The 21,033-nt window shown below is 39.0% G+C and overlaps 1 protein-coding gene across 1 annotated transcript in view; it reads right to left on the bottom strand.

Annotated features, from left to right (window-relative positions):
- The window catches only part of LOC124289799 (phosphofurin acidic cluster sorting protein 2-like), a 146,450-nt gene that overhangs the window by 77,923 nt on the left and 47,494 nt on the right, over window positions 1–21,033 (bottom strand). The window contains exons 3-4 of the mRNA XM_046726466.1: window positions 16,528–16,617; window positions 2,702–2,827 (exon numbers count right to left, since the gene is read on the bottom strand). Of these exons, the coding sequence (XP_046582422.1) occupies window positions 2,702–2,827; window positions 16,528–16,617 (216 nt within the window). The remainder of the gene's footprint in view (window positions 1–2,701; window positions 2,828–16,527; window positions 16,618–21,033) is intronic.

The following is a 21,033-nucleotide window of genomic DNA, read 5'->3' as shown; positions in this document are numbered from 1 at the left end:
GCTATCTGAAATTTACAAACAAAGTCATGAGTGAGTATGGTTTTACACCGCTTTTAGCAATATTCCAGCAATATCACGGCGGGGGACACCAGAAATTGCTCACACATTGCACCAATGTGGTGAATCGAACCCAGGTCTTACGCATGACGAAAAAACGCTTTAACCAGACATGAGAACGGTAGAGCACAAAAAACACTGAAAATTTAGGCGGGGGTCTTGGGGGTCATTTATTGCAGATTTACATGGATCTCACAAACGTTCAAAATGAAACAAAAATCCCAGAAATCCACGGATCCGTGGAAGATTCTCATGTCTGTTTAACCAAGTTAACCACTAGTGTAACAATCCCACAAACAAATGGTTTACGGTTGTGATTCACTTACAGAATGGGAGAGAACATGAACTTAAGAAAGAAAATTAATGTATCGGGATACAAATCATATTACACCCATATTATCAGGATCTGTATGGTATCGTGCCATACTGTATTGTTACACCCCTACCGCCTGGCAATACGTCTGAACTAATAGGTACAATATGCACATTAACTCGACTCCAGCAGCAGAACATGATGAAACACCTAATGTCACTCTAACCAGGTCTGACATAGCCATAGGCTATATCCAAACTTCATGCTAACTAATCAAAACAGTCCAAGTATTAGAGAAACAAAAACATTGCCAAAGCAAAAGGCACGGATTCGTCGCAGACTCTAAAAACGCAACTTCATCATCTTAATCTATCTTTACATTACCACAGACCAAAGAGTGAGTAAGTGAGTTTAGTTTTACACCGCACTCAGCAATATTCCAGCTATATGGTGGCGGTCTGTAAATAATCGAGTCTGGACCAGTCAATCCAGTGATCAACAGCATGAGCATCGATCTTCGCAATTGGGAACCGATGACATGTGTCAACCAAGTCAGCGAGCCTGACCACCCGATCCCGTTAGTCGCCTTTTACGACAAGCATAGTCGCCTTTTATGACAAGAATGGGTTGCTGAAGACCTATTCTCCCCGGATCTTCACGGGTCCACAGACCAAACACCAGAGTATATTAATTACTATAACATGAACATGTTGTTATTGATAGACACCATAACAATACACCCTTAGTTTCTTATGAACATTTCTCAGATGATAAACTCTGAATAGCTAAACAAAATATGAGAGTGTGTCTGTTTGAATATACTAATGAAATTAATCACATTGGGAAACATACATATATATTTTGGTAACTACTGATTCCTGATCAACTCATTTTAAGAAATGACATTATTAAACATTTTTACACAGGGAGAGCATCTTTCATTAGGTTTTATCTTGAGCTCAGGATGTCTGCTTCTCTCAATCAATAACATATGGGAACTAAATATAAGCTTTGTTATTGCAGCTCTACATTTTGTAATATGTCGGTCTATAATGTACTCAAATTATGAGTTGTCTTCAGAAACCAAAAATAATCGTCCTTGAGTCATGTAATGATGATGTATTATTCTTCTACATCTGTTCGTAAACATTCACGACTCAAAGTCAAAACATACTTCCCGTGTGCCCAACTGAGACATTACAGATGTTTCTAATGAAATTGCTCTACATGTGTATCATCTGCACACACACCTGAGCGCTTCTGTGATAATGAGCCGGGAAGCATAAGCTTCACAGCATCCGAACTTAAGGGGATCCCCATACTGCTTGAAACTGCTATATATTTAAAGGTCTGTTGACAAAGGATAGTAAAACAGTGGGTTGAGTATCACAGTTCATGTATAAAAAAATACGAATTCAATATTAACATAAATAATTTCTCAGAAATAACATTTTCTCAGAAATAACATGTTCAAATACCAAAGTTCAACAGGTAAGACTTCACCAAATTTCCTCCCTCAAAACAAGAGTCTGTACGAATAACAGACAGATAACATTCCTTTAACACATTACCAGAAAATGGGGGAGGTCAAGAAGCAATTCCAAGGGTAATGGGTCTGTGAACTGGTAATGGCAATCAGGCACCATTACAAGGAGACAGTAGCAATATCAGGGCTGGAATTACTGCAGCTCAGTCAAAAGGGCAGCATTTAATCAGGGTTTAATTAATCCTAAACTGATCAGTAGCCTGCCCGCAAGATATCAAGAATGTCAGTCTCACCATGGCAGACATCCAAACATTCAACTGTAGGCTTGATGAACAGCTGTGATAAACTAGGGCAGGAATAATGTTAGTAGTCCATGTGCATTAGTATTTAGTTCCACTAACATAATAGATAAAACTGGATATACGGCAGTAATTCCCTACTTTGTCAGTGCTATACTATGTGCTATATCAACCTGACAGATTGCTGATGTGTTGAAACTACTTACCTGACATACTGACCTCACTGATTGCAAATGTGTCACAACTGAACACCTGACACATTGACCTCAGAGACAGCATCCGGATTAGAATTGGTCTTCAGCTACCCATGCTTGTCATAAGAGGCGACTAATGGGATCGGGTGGACAGGCTTGCTGACTTGATTGACACATGTCATCATATCCCAGCTGCCGAGATCGATGCTCATGATGTTGATCACTGGATTGTCTGGTCCAGACTCCATTATTTACAGACTGCCACTATATAGCTGGAACATTGCTGAGTGTGGTGTAAAACTAAACTCACTTCTACACTACGTAGTATTTCTAATACTTATGTTATACTTACATGTGACATATTGACTTGACCAATCGCTAATGTTTTAAATCCCAAGATGGTCCGGTTTTTATATTTTTTCCTCCTCTGCAACATGACTTGTAGTTTATTGCAATCTCTTTTCAGGAAGTGTGGATACTGGAATAGAAAAATACACATGTTTACTGGACAAATAAACTGAGAAATACAGCAAAACTAGCATCATTTGGGAGTAAGATGTCTCCAGGGTCCACGTGCACAATGCTATCTTAGTGTTATGACTATCCTAATCCTATGTTACAGAGTGGAGTTATCATTATCGTCATGCTAAGATTGCTTTGAGCAAATGGACCACATCTTATGTTAGAGATCTCAAAATCATTAAAAATAAAAAATGATGCACTTGAATTCTTATCTAAATCTGTCAACATTTGTAAACTTGGTCTTAGTGTCAAATATATGTAGCACATTTTACACAAAAGATGTGAACAGAATAAAATCATTGTAACTGTCGTGGCCATAATATCTCAGAGTCCAGTGTGGAGATTTGAACCATAGACCTAATCTGAACTCTGATGCCTCATCCATTAGGGTGTGTGTGTGTGTGTGTGTGTGTGTTTGTATAGCAGGGAATTTTAATATTGCGATGCGAAAGCATATATTGTGATATGTATTGCAATATATTGCAAGAAGTCTTTTTTTTTTTAAAAACTACATATAATCGAGTTAATGCTTGATTTATAAAGCAAAAACACAACAAAATCACTATGCTTGATTAAGCTTTAATAAAAACTTTTAATCATGACAAAAAATGTAAACAATATTTGGCACAAATGAAACAAGGAAATATCCGAAGATTTCCGAGTGTTACGAAGTTTTCCGAAAGCATGTAAAAATACCAGTTTTCGATTGCGGTATCGTAGTACGTATCGTTTTCATGTCTGAACCGGTAATTATATTATATCTGAACCAGTTATATTTCGTAGCCCTACTCATCCACAAGACCAAAGGGTCAGCAAGCCGACAAGACATGGATGTCTCCATTGTGGGATGACTACATGGCATCCATAAACAGAAGACACGTCCCGGGAAACCGTACAGTAAGTTACTGATGCCAATTTTCCTGAAATTTCATCTGAATATGCTCAGCGTATGCATTAGTCACCCATGTAGTGACTGAATTTCCGAGTCCCATACTAGTAGTTAGTGGTGGTCCAATTAATTGAAATAATCGAAGATTGGTCGCAATGTCTAAACGACCAAGCAATCGTAGATGTTTTCTCATATTCGAACACGAACTCTTTGGGAAAACGTGTTTGCATTAACAATATTTTTAACCAGGTTGGTTTTGTCTGTGTCATTAAATTCGCATTTCATAAGCACTACAAACTCATTCATGACTGAATTTATCTTAAAGGTTCCCTGAAATTAATGTTCTTAACACATACTTTAAATATGTGAAATTAGAAAATGCATTTTGTGCAATTTGCAAAAACCTGTTTTTTGTTATTTATTTTGTTTGTTCTGACATTAACAAAGATAACAGGAATATTTGATGAATTACCCTAAACAATTATTTTCAATGATTGATCGGTTGTAATGGACCAATCATCAATTATGAGATTTTAACCAATTCCCAACACTACAGGTAGTCAAACTACACACCTTTCATTCCAAAGATGAAACACCCTGTCCTCATGACCTAGGAGGTTAATACAGTCAGCAAGATGACAAGGTAAGGATGTCATCTGTTGGACACTCCTAGCCAGCCATGCTATCTGCCTGTTTATCACAGTAAAGGACTATTCATTAACTCAGCTGATGATCAAAGTGCAAATATCTTAATAAACAATTTGCTGTGAAATATATTTCCACAAATTCACACTAATTTTGGGTACTGATTCAGTAACAAGAAACCCATCATTCATGATCATATTGATATACTGGAATTCAATTTTAAATTCAGCCCAACTTGAGTCTGATGAGCATAGATCTATTCTGCTTGAGCATCTAACATGTGTCTAACCAGAGATCAAGCAAACGAAATGAGCAATTATGGATTTGTTCCAAGCTTTTGTACGCAGATTAATGAGTGAAAGACTGCTTTTTAGTGCTGTCAATATTGTTGCAGGCATACCATGCTCCTAAATGTCCAGGGAAAAACGTAAGTAAGAGTATTTTGGCACAGACTGAAATACATAAATGCTAACTGTGATTTAAAACGGGGCAGGCTGGCACCTCTGAACCTTGTCTAGCTGTTGGTATGTATTGTTGGAGCTGCACTTGGATCCTGTGTTTGATGTAGATAGTGATGGCAGTCTGTCCAAATACCAAGATAACCTACCAGTCTGATATTTTATCCAGGGTCCAAAGCCTGAATCAAGTAAAATCCTGTTCAATCTTTCAGGTGGCTAATAAAAGTCCACATAGCAGTAGAATAAGCTAAATATGATGTTAAGAATCCAGATAGTGTGAGAGAATGTTTCCTGCTTTGAACTGCATTTTTATTTATATCATGTCTCCCAGTGTGGGAGTATATCCCCAAGTGTTGCAGATCTTGGACTTTTATCACTTTGGTGAAATCTTGGAGTACTGGGCCTAGATTTTCAAAGCTCTCTTAACGCTAAGATAGTCGTAAGTGCCATACATTAACACTAACTTACGACTATCTTAGCACTAAGAGAGCTTCGAAAATCTAGGCCCTGGTATGGTGCAGCAAAACCAAGAAACTTTATGGGGTAGATTGAGATTTGAACCTAAAATCATGGGTTTCAGGGGTGTCCAAGGGACACAACTCTGTAGACACAGTGCCATGAGGACAGGGCTGCCCGTGCCCTAAGTTTGGGCTAGTCGACTCAAAGGGTTTGGGCCAAGACTGAAATTTGCAACCAACATCGCTTTCAGGAAATGTTAACAGCAGATTTTGTTGTCAACAGCAGCAACTCCCTTACCAACAGGCATATCAGTTGCCATTATCACATAATTAATCTAAAGTGCACAATCAGGGCATACCAACGGGTGGTCAGGCTTGCTGACTTGGTTGGCACATGTCATTGTATCCCAATTGCATAGATTGATGCTCATGCTCATGATCACTGGATTGTCTGGTCCAGACTCGATTATTTACAGAGTGATGCCATATAGCTGCAATATTGCTGAGTGCAGCGTTAAATAAACCAACCAACCAACTGCATCGCTCGTACAGCTGCTTCAATTATTGTATAGGCAAACCCTGTCAAACTCGTCGGGTCATTGGGAAAAAGTTTGACTTATCCAGGTGTTCAACACATCCGTCAGCATTGAAATGACCAAGTTCCAACACGACCAAAGTACTTACAACATCCTCACCCTTGATCTTTTGGTAGCACTTTTATAAGCACGACTTTTGTTTGCACGAGTGAAGTTTTCAGTTGTAAGAGCCAACTCTGACAGTTCGGGACAAAAGGGTAAACTTGAACTTAGGGCTTTTGGGGACCCTAAAATGACTTTGACACAACCGGGAATTCGACACATCTAGTTCGAGACATCAGGTAAAAATAGTGATAAATATAAGGACTGACTGACTGAGTTTGGTTTTACGCCGCTTTTAGCAATATTCCAGCAACATCATGGCGGGGGACACCAGAAATGGGCTTCACACATTGTACCCATGTAGGGATTCGAACCCGGGTCTTCGTGGTGACGAGCCAACGCTTTAACCACTAGGCTACCCCACTGCTCCGATAAATATAAGGAAATCAGCAGGGACCAAGAGATGAGTTCAGCACAACCGAAAATTCGTCTCAACCGAGTTCGAGACATTGGGGTTCAGCTGTACATTCTGATTTCCTCCAGCTTAAGCATCTGTTTTTTATTGGCAGACCATCAACAAAGGTCTAATCAGAATCAAGATTACGCAAATCAAGAAATAATAGTTTTGATGCTGCCAATGACCCTTCAGCTGGTATTGCTGAATGACTGACCATGAGTTATGTGATGGGTATTTCCTAGAATTTTGTATTGCAATTTATTGCAATAATGATTTATGTTTTGCGATATGTACTACAACATACTGCATGTATTCTCTGATCTGTAATTGATTATGAACCTGAATTTTAAAAAAAACTTACTATTAGTATTTTGTAATGTGGTCACAACAGATGAAGTGAGAAACATTATATTCAGTAAACAGGGAGTCAATAGTTTTCCTTTTTTAATTACAGGAAACATTCAATTTCATAATTTTATAATATCAATATTGTGCACCTCTTGTTAATGATGAACAGAATGTGTAGCATGGCGCACCTGGTCATGACCATGGTAACAGACTGAGAAAAGGTGGAAAAACTGAGAAAGGTAAAAATGTTTGATGAACCTGGTTTCGTGTGAATGCAGCTTAACTCAGAGAGAAAAACTAAGATTTCATGTGAAATCTAATTCCTTGACAAAGAAAGATTTTTATTTAAGGAAGAAAACTTTGCAGAGACATGCTAATGGCTGTGATCAAAAACAAGCTACTGATGCTAAATATCTGATATCAGATGTTGTCATGGAAATATATTACATCAGGAAAAAACTGACACACGAAACATTCTGTGTAGTGCAGACATTAATTGTAGATGGAATTTCTGTATCAGTCACCATCATATCAGGTTTTAAGTTTTTGTGATTTCAATCTCTTGGTCACATGTGTTTTGAACATGACCCTTGTTTCATGCTGGAGGGGTCCTTGATCCTCCTTGTCCAGTTTCTTTGCAGAACTTTGCTGTAGACCCTAAATGAAGCTTGTCTAGATCTCCCACATGTTCTCAATCTCACTCTCAAGCAGGGATTGGGAAAGGCAAGGGCCATGGGCCATATTGCACATTAGAATAGACAAGAAGACAAAGTCATCAATAACCCCCGCAATGGCAAAATACTCTTCATGATTATGTCTATGAGTTATAATTATGTCAAATATTTAGGTGTGTATATAGAAAAGAAAGGAGAGTATTGAGTTTTTAAGTTCTGCTCCAGAAAGGAGCACTATCACTAATTTCAGTCTATGTCAAACTTGTTGCCATGGAAATGCCCAATAATATTTTATTTAGAATTCCAAAACTACCAAAGGCACCAGTACACCACCAGATCAATCTTCTGCTCCAGTGAAGATATATTGAGCGGTTTTAGAGTTCTGCCACCCGCCAATTTCAGTCTAAGTCAAACTTGTTGCCATGGAAATGCCAAAAATATTTTATTTAGAATTCCAAAACTACCAAAAAGGCACCAGTACACCACCAGATCTATCTATGTGCCAAGTTTGGTGAAGAAATATTGAACGGTTTTAAGTTCTGCTCGAGAAAAGACAAATGTGCACGGACGGAGGGCCGCGCGGACGCTACAGAGTCCATTTTAATAACCCCTGCAAAAGCGCTTGGCGGGGAATAAAAATGGCCCATTAAAATTTTGAAGTTTACTATTGATACAAGGGCATTGGCCCATTCTAAATTCAGAAAATGGCTAATAATCCTGAAAATGGCCCATTGTCAAAGTTCTCTATCCCAATCCTTGCTCCAGGTTAATGAAGTTTGTTCTTTCGTTCAAAATTTTATACTTTCACAGTCATAGCATTAATCTGGACATAATAGGGAATAGTGACCCCTACTGAACAAGCCTGAAAGTCTCTGATGTAATAACCGATTTATTTGTTCCGACATGTTTAAATTCCTTTTGTGTTAGTTTTTAATGTGTCTCAAACTCGATCAGACCTTTCTGAACTAACCAACAGTGCACTGGGGGCAGGAGGCAGACAAACAACCACGGATTAACTAATAGCAAAAATCATAAGTTAGTTGTATGGAAACCTGATGAATTCCTAATGCCAACATCGAACAGTCACTCAAGTTACAGCTTCTGAATACAACATGGATACATGAAATGCCCATAATCAATATTCAACACGGAGGCACAAAGTTTAAGTACACAATAATGATGGAATGGCATCAATACTGGAGTTGTGAAGCCTATCAATGGGCCGAACTGTTTGCTGTGTGAATGAATCGGGATGAGCTGGCACAAGGGACCACGTATCACAGCTCTGGAGACCACTTGTCATTCATGTTGGACACAGGACAATAAGGTTTGCATGACTGATGGCTGACCTGGCGACCGTCTCATTCAAATAAAGATATATTAGTAGGAATAAATGTATCTGTGTCAGACTGTTCGGCATATTGGGAAGATGAACAGTTTACTGTTTTGTTGGTTTGTTTTGAGGTCATAAAACAGTCGAGCTTCTTACTTTCTACAGCGGACTCTCAGGGACATCCAGGAAACATGCGTAGACACTAGATCGAAACCTGGTCACACACTGTTTTGGGGGGGTTTATACTTCATTTGCTGACTACATCCAACTAGTCCTAAACAACAATTCACTTGGTTAATTAAAGTCTGTTTTTTATCGCCAGGTATAGTGATATTTCAACTATATACAGCAGTCTGTAACACTTGACACCGCAATCATGACAATCCAGTGATTTATCATGGTAATGCACTATGCTTTTGTCAATATTCCAGCAATATCATGGGGGACACCAGAAATGGGCTTCACACATTATACCCATGTGGGATTCGAACTAAATTCGCTGAATGAGCGCTTTAACCACTTTACTGTCCTAAATGAAGCACAGATCTCTTTTCTCAGATGGATTTAGCAGCATGAATTGAAAGACCATCCATTTACACATTAGAATAAAAAATGGCCCATTAAAATGTTGGTTTACTTTGATACAAGGGCAAAAGGCCCATTCTAAATTCAGAAAATGGCTAATAATCCTGAGAAAATGTGGCCCATTGTCAAAGTTCTCTATCCCAATCCTGCTTAAGGTAAATGAAGTTTGTTCTTTCGTTCAAAATTTTATACTTTCACAGTCATAGCATTAATCTGGACATAATAGGGAATTGTGACCCCTACTGAACAAGCCTGAAAGTCTCTGATGTAATAACCGATTTATTTGTTCCGGCATGTTTAAATTCCTTTTTTTAGTTTTTTAATGTGTCTCAAACTCGATCAGCCCTTTCTGAACTAACCAACAGTGCACTGGGGGCAGGAGGCAGACAAACAACCACGGATTAACTAATATCTAAAAATCATAGTTAGTTGGTTGTATGGAAACCTGATGAATTCCCAATGCCAACATCGAACAAGTCACTCAAGTTACAGCTTCTGAATACAACATGGATACATGAAATGCCCATAATCAATATTCAACACGGAGGCACAAAGTTTAAGTACACAATAATGATGGAATGGCATCAATACTGGAGTTGTGAAGCCTATCAATGGGCCGAAACTGTTTGCTGTGTGAATGAATCGGATTATGAGCTGGCACAAGGGACCACGTATCACAGCTCTGGAGACCACTTGTCATTCATGTTGGACACAGGACAATAAGGTTTGCATGACTGATGGCTGACCTGGCGACCGTCTCATTCAAATAAAGATATATTAGTAGGAATAAATGTATCTGTGTTAGACTGTCCGGCATATTGGGAAGATGAACAGTTTACTATTTTGTTGCTTTGTTTTGAGGTCATAAAACAGTCGAGCTTCTTACTTTCTACAGCGGACTCTCAGGGACATCCAGGAAACATGCGTAGACGCTAGATCGAAACCTGGTCACACACTGTTTTGGGGCGGTTTATACTTCATTTGCTGACTACATCCAACTAGTCCTAACAACAATTCACTTGTTATGGGCTCTGTTTATGCCAGAGGTACACCCTCGCGTGTCCTGATCCATCCTTTCGAAATATCACCACAAATCTGGCTCTTTGTCAACAGACTCATAACATGCCAGCCAATCCGATTCAATTTGAATTCACTACACTTTGAAGCAACTAGGTCACAAAACACTTTCCAAAATGTAGAAAATAATATCCGTGAGAATCGAATTTGAGCACAAAGTACACACATGAGTGTGTAAGAGTCACTCCACAGCTGTCGATACGCAGGCGTAGAGGTGCGTGAAAATCGTCAAGGATTGACAGGTATAAAATTCAACAGTATCTAAATTCGGTTACAACACGGACTTCTCGTTACAGCAAAAGCTTCTACTCTTAAATTTTGTACCAGTACCAGTAATTAGATATCAAAGACTATCTCAGTCATACAATCAGGGTTAACCTTGCATAAACTGTCAGTGGCTCTCTCCGTCGCATCTTTCCAAATGTAAACAATGACTTGAGAAAAAGGTCAAGGCCATGAGGTTGCTGCCACTATTCTGGTGGGGAAAGGGTCTACGGTGGAATTTTCAAATGTAGACCAAGCTTTTGAAACTTATTTGATATATGTTTTCCAACTTATCAGTTAATGATTGGTGATTGATGCATTGAAAACAAAAGCGTGATTTGTTATTACTGAATCTGGAGTTTGTTAGTCATTGGCGGTTTGCCACCAAACACCCCGTTTCGGGCGATACCACTTGAGATTGGAATCACGAGGCCGCCTTCAATGCATTGACTCGTAACCAAAGAAAGAGCTCCACCTGAAATTGTTCATAAAAATTGTCATGGTAGAATGGAGATAAAACCTACTGTGTTGGAAAATCAAAGGTATATAACGAAATTATAATAGCTCTAAATTGTTCATTTAAAGACCTCACGCTCACGCGTTCGGGTTTTAAATGAAATTTAGAAACTATTATAATTTCGATTATACCTCTGATTTTCCCACACATGTAGGTTTATCTCCCAATTTGCTGACATCCAACTAGTCCTAACAATATTTCACTTGTTATGGGCTCTGTTTTTTTACGTCACATTCAGTGATATTTCAACTATATGACAGCAGTCTGTAAATACTTGACACCGGACCTGACAATCCAGTGATTGATATCATGAGCATTAAGCTATGTTTTTATGCTGCTTTTAGCAATATTCCAGCAATATCACAGCGAGGGACACCAGAAATGGGCTTCACACATTATACCCATGTGGGGAATCAAACTCTGGCCTTCGGCGTGTTGAGTAAATGCTTTATCCACTAGGCTACCCACTGATCCAGTTGACCAGTGGCTAAGTTTACCTTTGGCTTTACTGTTAATATATCATATATACATAAAATTACACCAACTACTTTAGAAACTACAATAACTAGTGGCAGATTTGAAAAATAGGCAATTTTTAAGAATCGTCTGAAATTTGAGTTTGAGAAATTCGAACACAAAATCCATACAAACTCACCACCATAATCAAAAACACAGCACGACCTTGGTAACTAACGACCGTGTTATTAACTATGCATTCCCTGACAACTGATCTAGAGCCTGAACAAATATAACTGATAATGTGGCATGAAATGGGAGTCGTTGTGCACTGGTGTACTGTCACTCCTAACTGCGATACATCCATTAGTACAGATAAATCATTTGGAGAGAGGATGCATAGCATGGTATCAGAATGCATCAACACCATGACAATGTGCCAGTTCTAGTCAAATAGCATAAACGTTTGGAGCTGTTGCTGCTTGAAAATAGTCAGGACAGGATCCGTAGACCAATGGTGGATAGCATGAGCAACCATTCCCCTCAGGATCTGATGACACACAATATCCCAGGTCATATACAGTAAACATCCAATCAAAATTACTCAGCTATGAAAGTAATAACCAGAATTTATTCACTGTATGAAATAAGGTTGTCCGGGCTAGATGTCTGACGGACGGTCTAAATTTACAGCTTGCCAGCCCGATGGTCTGGTAAACTTTTTAGATGTTCCTTACATCTGAGTGAATCCACCATATCTTGGTGTCTGGTCTGGTTAAATCCATTTTGGGCTGGTAACATTTTGAAGTTACCAGCCTTGATGTCTGGCTGGTTTTTGGCTTATCATACACTGATTTATTCTGTGCAGTTTGTGAAATAAGTCTCAAAATATTTCTGGCCAGAAAGGTAGCAAGCTAGCCTTAAAAGTTACAAGCAATTTTCATATTTTATGAGCAAAGAAACCTTACCCTATGAATTTGGAACAAATTGTCTATTCCTGAACAGTTTTATCATATTCCCATTTTTACCGCTGTTATTTTCATCACTGATTTTTTAATTTATAGATCGGTCAGGTATTTCTACTCCAAACAAGGTGAGGTGAAATTGGGTTTAACGTTGTGCTTGAGAATATTTCGCTCATTTGACGATGTGCATGCGTTTGTATGTGTATGTGCGGCTGCTTGTACTAGCCCAGACTTAAGCTGGGTTTATACTGCTAGCCCACTGAGATACCATGCCGCAGTGAAGCATGAATACCCCACTCAGACACATTATTCTGACTCCGAGCCGACCAGTCCTTGTTGTACCCATTAATGCCGAACGCCAGACAGGGACCAACAAGTACCATATTTTAACGTCTTTTGGTATGACGCGGTCGGGGATCGAACCCGCGACCTTCCGCTCTCCTACTCCAAACAAGGGTGGATGGGGTGGCTTAATGGTTAAATTGGTTGCTCATCACGCCAAAGACCCGGGTTCGATTCCCCACATGGGCACAATGTGTAAAGCCCATTTCTGGTGTCCCCAGCCGTGATATTGCTGGAATATTGCTAAAAGTGCCATAAAACCATACTCACTCATTCCTCCAAACAAGGAATTCAAACTGCACTATTGAGGCACCTTTAAAATTTATGTAACCAGTATGGAAAGAGATATTTCAGAATCTCTTTTAGCTGACTCAAATAATGAGAACCATGGGCAAGCCGACGGATGATTTCTTTCCCAGAATACTCAATCTTCCCCTGGAAGCCCATAGGGTAGCTATCAAAAGGACCCTCCCCACAATTCGCTCCCTTTCCTTCTTACTTCTACATTTAATTGAAGTACTGGACAGCGACAGTATATAAGAAAAGACATCTGCATTAATTCTATTCTAAACAAGTAACAGCACACCAAAAACTATCACAAAAAGCATCAGTTACTATTTATTATGGGGGGACAGCTGATTTCCATCTTGTCTTCTTTCAACTCTCATTAAAATGTTAGGGGAGCTCTGCTGACCAACTTAGACTGACCAATCTTCTGTGATCAATTTCCCCTCCTTTACTCATATATCTCCAACTTCCTGTTCAGGGAGCCTACTATCAAAGAAGCGGAATCATTTGGTCGACATTCTCTAAACACGATGTGACTTTGATGCATTTGCGTGATGTACATCTTTCAGCCAAGTATCTCCCTCGGAGATAATTTGAAGTCAGTTTTACATCAATAAACTGGAATATACATTAATGGCTCACTTTGACTACCAGCGGAATTATTTTCTTTTGTGCTCAGCTTTGAAATTTTTCTTTGGAAGGCAGCACTTACAACATCCATACAACGTTAATGAACATAGTTTCCTTTAAAGCTGAGAAAAGAACATATCTTGTCATATGGAACCAGCAGCATTAATTTTACTTAACATTGTTCGTTTAGTTCATTAGAATGTAGGACACTGGGCCAAATACACAGCAAACAACTGGTTTAACAGTGAACAGTGAATACATGATGAACAAATAAGAATACAGAACACTATTATTGGAGTGAGTGAGTGAGTGAGTGAGAGGTTTTACGCTGCTTTCAGCAATATTCCAGCAATATCACAGCGGGGTACACCAGAAATGGGCTTTATACATTGTACCCATGTGGGGAATCAAACCCCAGTCTTCAGCATGACGAGCGACCGCTTTAACCACTAGGCTGCTCCACTGCCCCTATCTGCATGATAAATGAGGTGAGGTGAAATTTGGTTTAACGTCACGCTAGAGAATATTTCGCTCATATGACGACATGCATGCGTGTGTATGTGTAGGTGCGGCTGCTTGTACTAGCCCAGATTTAAGCTGGTTGTATAGTGCTAGCCCACTGAGATACTATGCCGCAGTGAAGCATGAATACCCCACTCAGACACATTATACTGACTCCGAGCCGACCAGTCCTTGTTGTACCCATTAATGCCGAGCGCCAGGCAGCGACCAACAAGTACCATATTTTAACATCTTTTGGTATGATGCGGCCGGGGATAGAACCCGCGACCTTCCGCTCTCCAGGCGGACGCTCTAACCACTACACCACGGAGGCGGTGCATGATAAATGAACATAACATTTGAATGATTTTAATTACCTTCACATTAGACAAAGACATCGACAAAATATATTTAAACCGTGTCGGACGAATAAAAATTTATATGGAATATATTTTTCTCGTAGCAGCTTGTGTTTAGAACAAATCAATACAAAATGACAATCATCCTTTGCAACATTAGCATAACAGTACACTACATTTTATTACAGTGATCAATATCCTGAAAGTGTTTGCAGTTTTTTGGCTGTTAATCTTATCATCAACATTACATATATTACTCCAAGAATTGATTACCTGTCTGTAAACCACCGTATGTTCCCAAATACCCCTGATATTTATCTACTATGCATTGTATTAATAATCTTCTTGTTTACTTTGCTGCTGAGATTCTTATAGTGCATGAAACATTTCCTTCAAGATAATAGTCAGTGAGTGAGTATGATTTTACACAGCTTTTAGCAATATTCCAGCAGTGGCAAGGGAACACCAGAATGGGCTTCACACATTGTACCCATGTGGGGAATCGAACCCGGGATCTTCAGTGTGACGATGGAACACTTTAACCACTAGGCTACCCTACCGCTCCCCTTCAGGATGGTAGGTCTATATGAAGAGAGGTGATACTTAGACATGTACAAAGTAAGCCTGAAAGGTTCTATTTTCTGCTGTGACACAAATCTCAACAGTAAGGAGAAAATGTGTTACATAAAACTTTAATCTGAACTGAGCTGAAATTGGGTTTAACGTCGTGCTTGAGAATATTTCGCTCATATGACAACATGCATGCGTGTGTATGTGTATGTGCGGCTGCTTGTACTAGCCCAGACTTAAGCTGGTTTTATAGTGCTAGCCCACTGAGATACCATGCCGCAGTGAAGCATGAATACCCAACTCAGACACAGTATACTGACTCCGAGCCGACCAGTCCTTGTTGTACCCATTAATGCCAAGCGCCAGGCAGCGACCAACAAGTACCATATATTAACGTCTTTTGGTATGACGCGGTCGGGGATCGAACGCCTAACCACTACACCACGGACGCAGTCTAAAACTTTAATACTAATCAGGGGACAGGAACATTTTCATGATCAAACGGAATCAGGTGGGTCCTATGTTTCTCAACGTTTTGTGTTGTATAATTCACACCATGATATGTTACCTGTATCTTGTCAGAATGGATCATATATTGTTACATGAACTGTTAAACCAACAACGGCATGTAGACTGGGAGTGGGCCATATCAACTGCAATAATCTATAGACAACCACCACTATCACATAAGGAAGATATCCATATACTCCATATATATACAGTGTAGTCACTTAAACTTCATAAACCCTAGACCACACAGAAACAAATCTTGGAACTGGAACATATGGTAAGTACTACATCAGGTGAGGTGAGGTGAGGTGAGGTGAGGTGAGGTGAGGTGAGGTGAGGTGAGGTGAGATGAAATAGGGATTAATTTCCTTAATGATTATTGCACTTCTGCAGCAATGTGCACTTGTCCAGACTTAAGCTTATTAGCGCTTGCCCACAGATATACCTTGTTACATTGTAACATGAATACCCACTCAGATACAGTATTCTGAAGTCTTGTTTTATCCTCTAACGCCAGACAGGGTAGCAACAAGTACTATGTGACTAAGGGATCAAACCACTGAGCTCCCGGACTCAACAAGACCACATGGGCAGCCTCTGAGCTTACTCCCAAACACTAAATTTTGTGCCTGGAAGTTTCACACCTTAAATGATTTGGCCATCAGGCCACAACTTTGCGCTGAAAGACTTACCTGCAATGAAAATGAAAGATCAAGTTCTGTGTCAAGAACTCCCCCTGGTGGCACAATGATCTCGTTTGAGCGGAGTATTCTCTTGGAACTCTGCAAAACAAACACATCAGAATATGATAACCAATATGTGTATATTTTTCGTCAGTGGGACAATGAAATGACACATAAAATATGTGTTGCTTTAACTATTCCCTCCAGCAACTAAATATTTACCCTTACCGAAGTCATTTTACGATTCAACTGTCTTCCTCTATATTATTCACGATATTAGTCACACTGTAACATTACAGTATAAAAAGAAAACAAAAGACCCAAAAAAATGATACCATTAGATCACAGTATAAAAAAATCGAAAGAAATGATTTTATAATACCATACAATCAGTAAGTCACATTACAGAGGGTGGTGTACTGTCTGTGTCTACTGACATCAGTATTGATCAATATCGATCAAGATCTTGGGTATATCTGCCAAGAGTAACTGTGTGTGGAGCAGATGCACCTGTGTCATTGAATCATTCATGTCTGGAGACACACAAACTGATGTGTTCAAAATACCCACTTGACAATCCAACATGGACTATTTCTCAGACAGACAATTTTTAAAAGTGACACTCCCTACATTCGGGCTATTCTTGTTTCCATAAATTCACTAAGCATGCTAGTTTTATTTCTAAGTGTAGTATTTATTCAGTGTAAGTCACTTCTGCATATGTTGATATCAAGTTTCTGTCCTCTTTCCTATCAGCCAAATAGTTCAAATTATCCTGTCAGACTGTACAAAGTTATGGTCTGGCTTGACTAGTTTATACAGCGCATTAGTCTGTCTCACAGTCCCTATGGTCGTGCTATTCTTGTTTTTATCAAATGAGTTTTATTTCAATGTATAGCTTTTACTCAGTGTCAGAGGTAAATTAAATGTAAAGTTTACACACATTATTCATTCACTTCCGTGTTTGTTGATATCAAGTTTCTGTCCTCTTGTCTATTGGCCTAAAGCTTGAAGTTATCCCCTTATACATAGTTAACGTTTTAGGCTTGAATTTTACAAAACAGAGCATGTGGTTTTGGAGAGTTACTGTTACTAAGTTGACAATCCACCAGCTTGTTGGTATTTCCTGACAACTAATATTAAATAGCAGTTTTCTGATGTTGTTACTTTAGTCTACTAGTCCAGAAAATTATGGACTGGTTGTATTTTGCCTGGTCTGGCAAGTTTGCAAAGTTGCCTGTCCGGTTGTCTCACTCCAGTTTAGGGAATTTATACACTGTAAGTGAGTGAGTGAATGAGTTTAGTTTTACAGCGCTTTATCAATATTCCAGCAACACCACAGCGGGGAACACCAGACATGGACTTCACACATTGTGCCCATGTGAGGAATCGAACCTGGGTCTTCGGCGTGAAAAGCGAAAGCTTTAACCACTTGGCTACCCCACCGCCCTGAACACGATGATCCAGGTTAGGTTAGACTGAGTCTCCCCAGAAAATCTAAGTCTTCTATGACATGAATCAGCTTTTGAAAATGTTACCAGCAACTGACCAATGGGCCACAGTTACTTCCAACACTGACCCTGCCAGTCGCCTGAAGTAAGTGGCAATCTGACATGTTGCAGGAAACAGTTAACATGGCTGCTGATTGAAACACAAACTGACCAGATGATAGTCTTTATGTTTAGGACAACACAGAAACAGCATCCATGTTTGCTCAACTAATGAGTACAAACCAATCAAACAAACTTCATCTGTTTTCTCATTCACCAACATCTATTGTTTCCCAAAAAGGTTCAATATTGAGAAATGCCAATTTCAGATTCATCACATACGTATACAAAACGTTGTGAAATAATTAGTCTAAAGTCAACTCCTGTAGGGAACTAGAGAGTTATACAAATATAATACATGTGGCACTTTGCACTTATTCTCACAAACATAGTTATCATACATTACAAGTTTCCATGGCAATCTAAAAGAACATATCGTTAGTTTGCAAAAATCCACCTTGCCATCAATTGTGGCAAGAAAAAAATAAAATACTATATTTACAGGTTCCTGTGCAAACCAAAATACAAAATATCTTTGTCCATGGTGGAACCCTTGTCATAACCCCCATGTCAAAACATTAAAACAGAGCTTCCCAGGCTTAAATATACAATTCATCATTTGCTAAGGACCACCATTATCATCTATAGTAAAGCATGGTCCCAAGCAAATAGTGAGTTGAATACTACAGGTGCAAACCACACTATCAGAACCCCAAATAATTTCAAACATGGGCTTGGATTGAATTCAGACAACCAACCCAATCATTATTCATCAAAAGGGGCCGAAGACCATTTGCCAGTTGACCTTTGTCTCCAACCGATCTGTGTTTACAGGAAAATCATAAAACATGGTCTCGTTAACTGATATTTGCTGATTAACTACTAACTACACAGTGCATCAACCAGTGGGCAATGCTTGCTGACAGTCACGTAATTAACATGCTGAGTTGGTTCATCTAATGTATAGGGTATCTTGAGGACATTAAGAATTTCACGCTTTTTGCAGGCATCTTTATTTGCTACCATTACTCGAACCTATCAATGTTTCAGGCAAATTTCCACTGCTGTCCAGCAGTAGAGTTGAGGAATTGTTTTTTTTTAAAAATCTGCGAGAAAAATATGAAGAATCTTGCAATATTCCAGCAATGTCACGGCAGGGGACACCAGAAATGGGCTTCACACATTGAACTCGGGCCTTTGGCGTGACGAGTGAGTGAGTGAGTGAGTATGGTTTTACGCCGCTTTTAGCAATATTCCAGCAATATCGCGGCGGGGGACACCAGAAACGGGCATCACACATTGTGCCCATGTGGGGATTCGAACCCGGGTTTTCGGCGTTACGAGCGAACGCTTAAACCACTAGGCTAGCCAACTGCCCCTAATCTTGCATAGATGAGTGAGGTTTTATGCCACTTCTCACAATATTCCAGCATTGTCACTGCAGGAGACAGCTTCACACATTGTACTCCAATCAGGAATGTAGACCTTTACTGAGTCAATACATGACCAAAGTCACAGTTCAAAATCTTTTTTTTTTTCATTTATCATCATAAAATCAGATTAAACCTGACTTCCATCACTTGGGAGATTCCGAACAGAACTTCTCAGACAAGAGGACCAATTGAAGTAACTGATGCTCCTAAGTCCGGACTAACTTTTTACTCATCTGGCTTGCACATCCAGTAAGCTGTTTCCATCAATAAACAATGTGGTTACAATGTTGTGTGATGCCAAAAATAGCTCCACAACAAAAGGTTGATGACAAAAAAGATACTTATTGTCTGCAAGTTCTACTGGGTCAGATTTGCCAATGCCTAACCTGGTCATGATAAAAGTCACAAGAGGTCTGAAAACCTTATGAGTTAACAATAAAAGGAGTTGTTCTGATCAGTTTTGTAAACTTAGCAATGTCGCATTCATAAACCTAATGACAAAGCAAATTCATTATTCAAGGTACATGTAGGAGGGAGTTAAGTGTGTGAATGTGATAGAATACAAAACTGCTTCCAAGGCGGCGACGTGTCTGGAACTACATCTTTAATTAATTTAAAGAAAACTTACCAAGTGATCTTAATTTTAAAATTTCACAAAATAGACTGACTGACTTTGGCTTTACGCCGCTTTAAGCAATATTCCAGCAACATCACGGCTGGGGACACCAGAAATGCCACAAAATACATCACATAGATAGTGAAAAATGTGTTTAGATTTGTTTATTGTCCCGTCTCTTGCTGGTGGAAGCTGGAGGTGAGGTGTATGGATGACCTGATGCAAGTTCAGATTTTACAAGGGTTCTAAATCTCCCATCTCATTGCAGTTCCTTTCCAAACTAAATGTACTTGCTTGCTTCAAATGTATACTGGACAAAATAAGTGAGGGATATTGGTATTTTTATGATTGATATTTTATCAGTGTGACAATGAATAAATAGATGATTATTCATAATTTCAAAATTTACATATATCCCTAACTATTTTTGTACTATATATAAATAAATATCTATCTATCTATCTATCTATCTATCTATCTATCTATCTATCTATCTATCTATCTATGTACAAAGACAACGATTTAGTCTTTCAAAGTATGTTCATTTACTGTTATTAGAAACTGGATTTGGGATCACATCGGATTGCAACCATATATCCAATTTTATACAATGTTTGCAGCAAAGAAAGACATAGATAGTCAGCCACAGAGCTACATTTTTAAGTTTAGTCAAAAGGAACATTTAATTTGCATATATTTTGTAAGTACTGATGTTTGAACCATACGCTGCATATTCATGAAAATGAAAAGTCAATACTGCTGTATTTGAATACAATAAATGTTATCTTCATACAACTGAACATGAATTTCCTTTTACCGTGTTGGTTTTCCATTTTATACGGAAAACAAAAGGACTGCAATCCCTGTTTACTGTTACATGTGTCTATCACAGAAAAATCAATAAACTGTGACCAAC

The sequence above is a fragment of the Haliotis rubra genome, unplaced genomic scaffold, assembly GCF_003918875.1.
Source record: "Haliotis rubra isolate DU_JTF1 unplaced genomic scaffold, ASM391887v1 Scf45, whole genome shotgun sequence".
Taxonomy (NCBI): Eukaryota; Metazoa; Mollusca; class Gastropoda; order Lepetellida; family Haliotidae; genus Haliotis; species Haliotis rubra.
The sequence above is the reverse complement of the archived record's forward strand: the minus strand, read 5'-3'. Positions and strand labels throughout refer to the sequence as shown.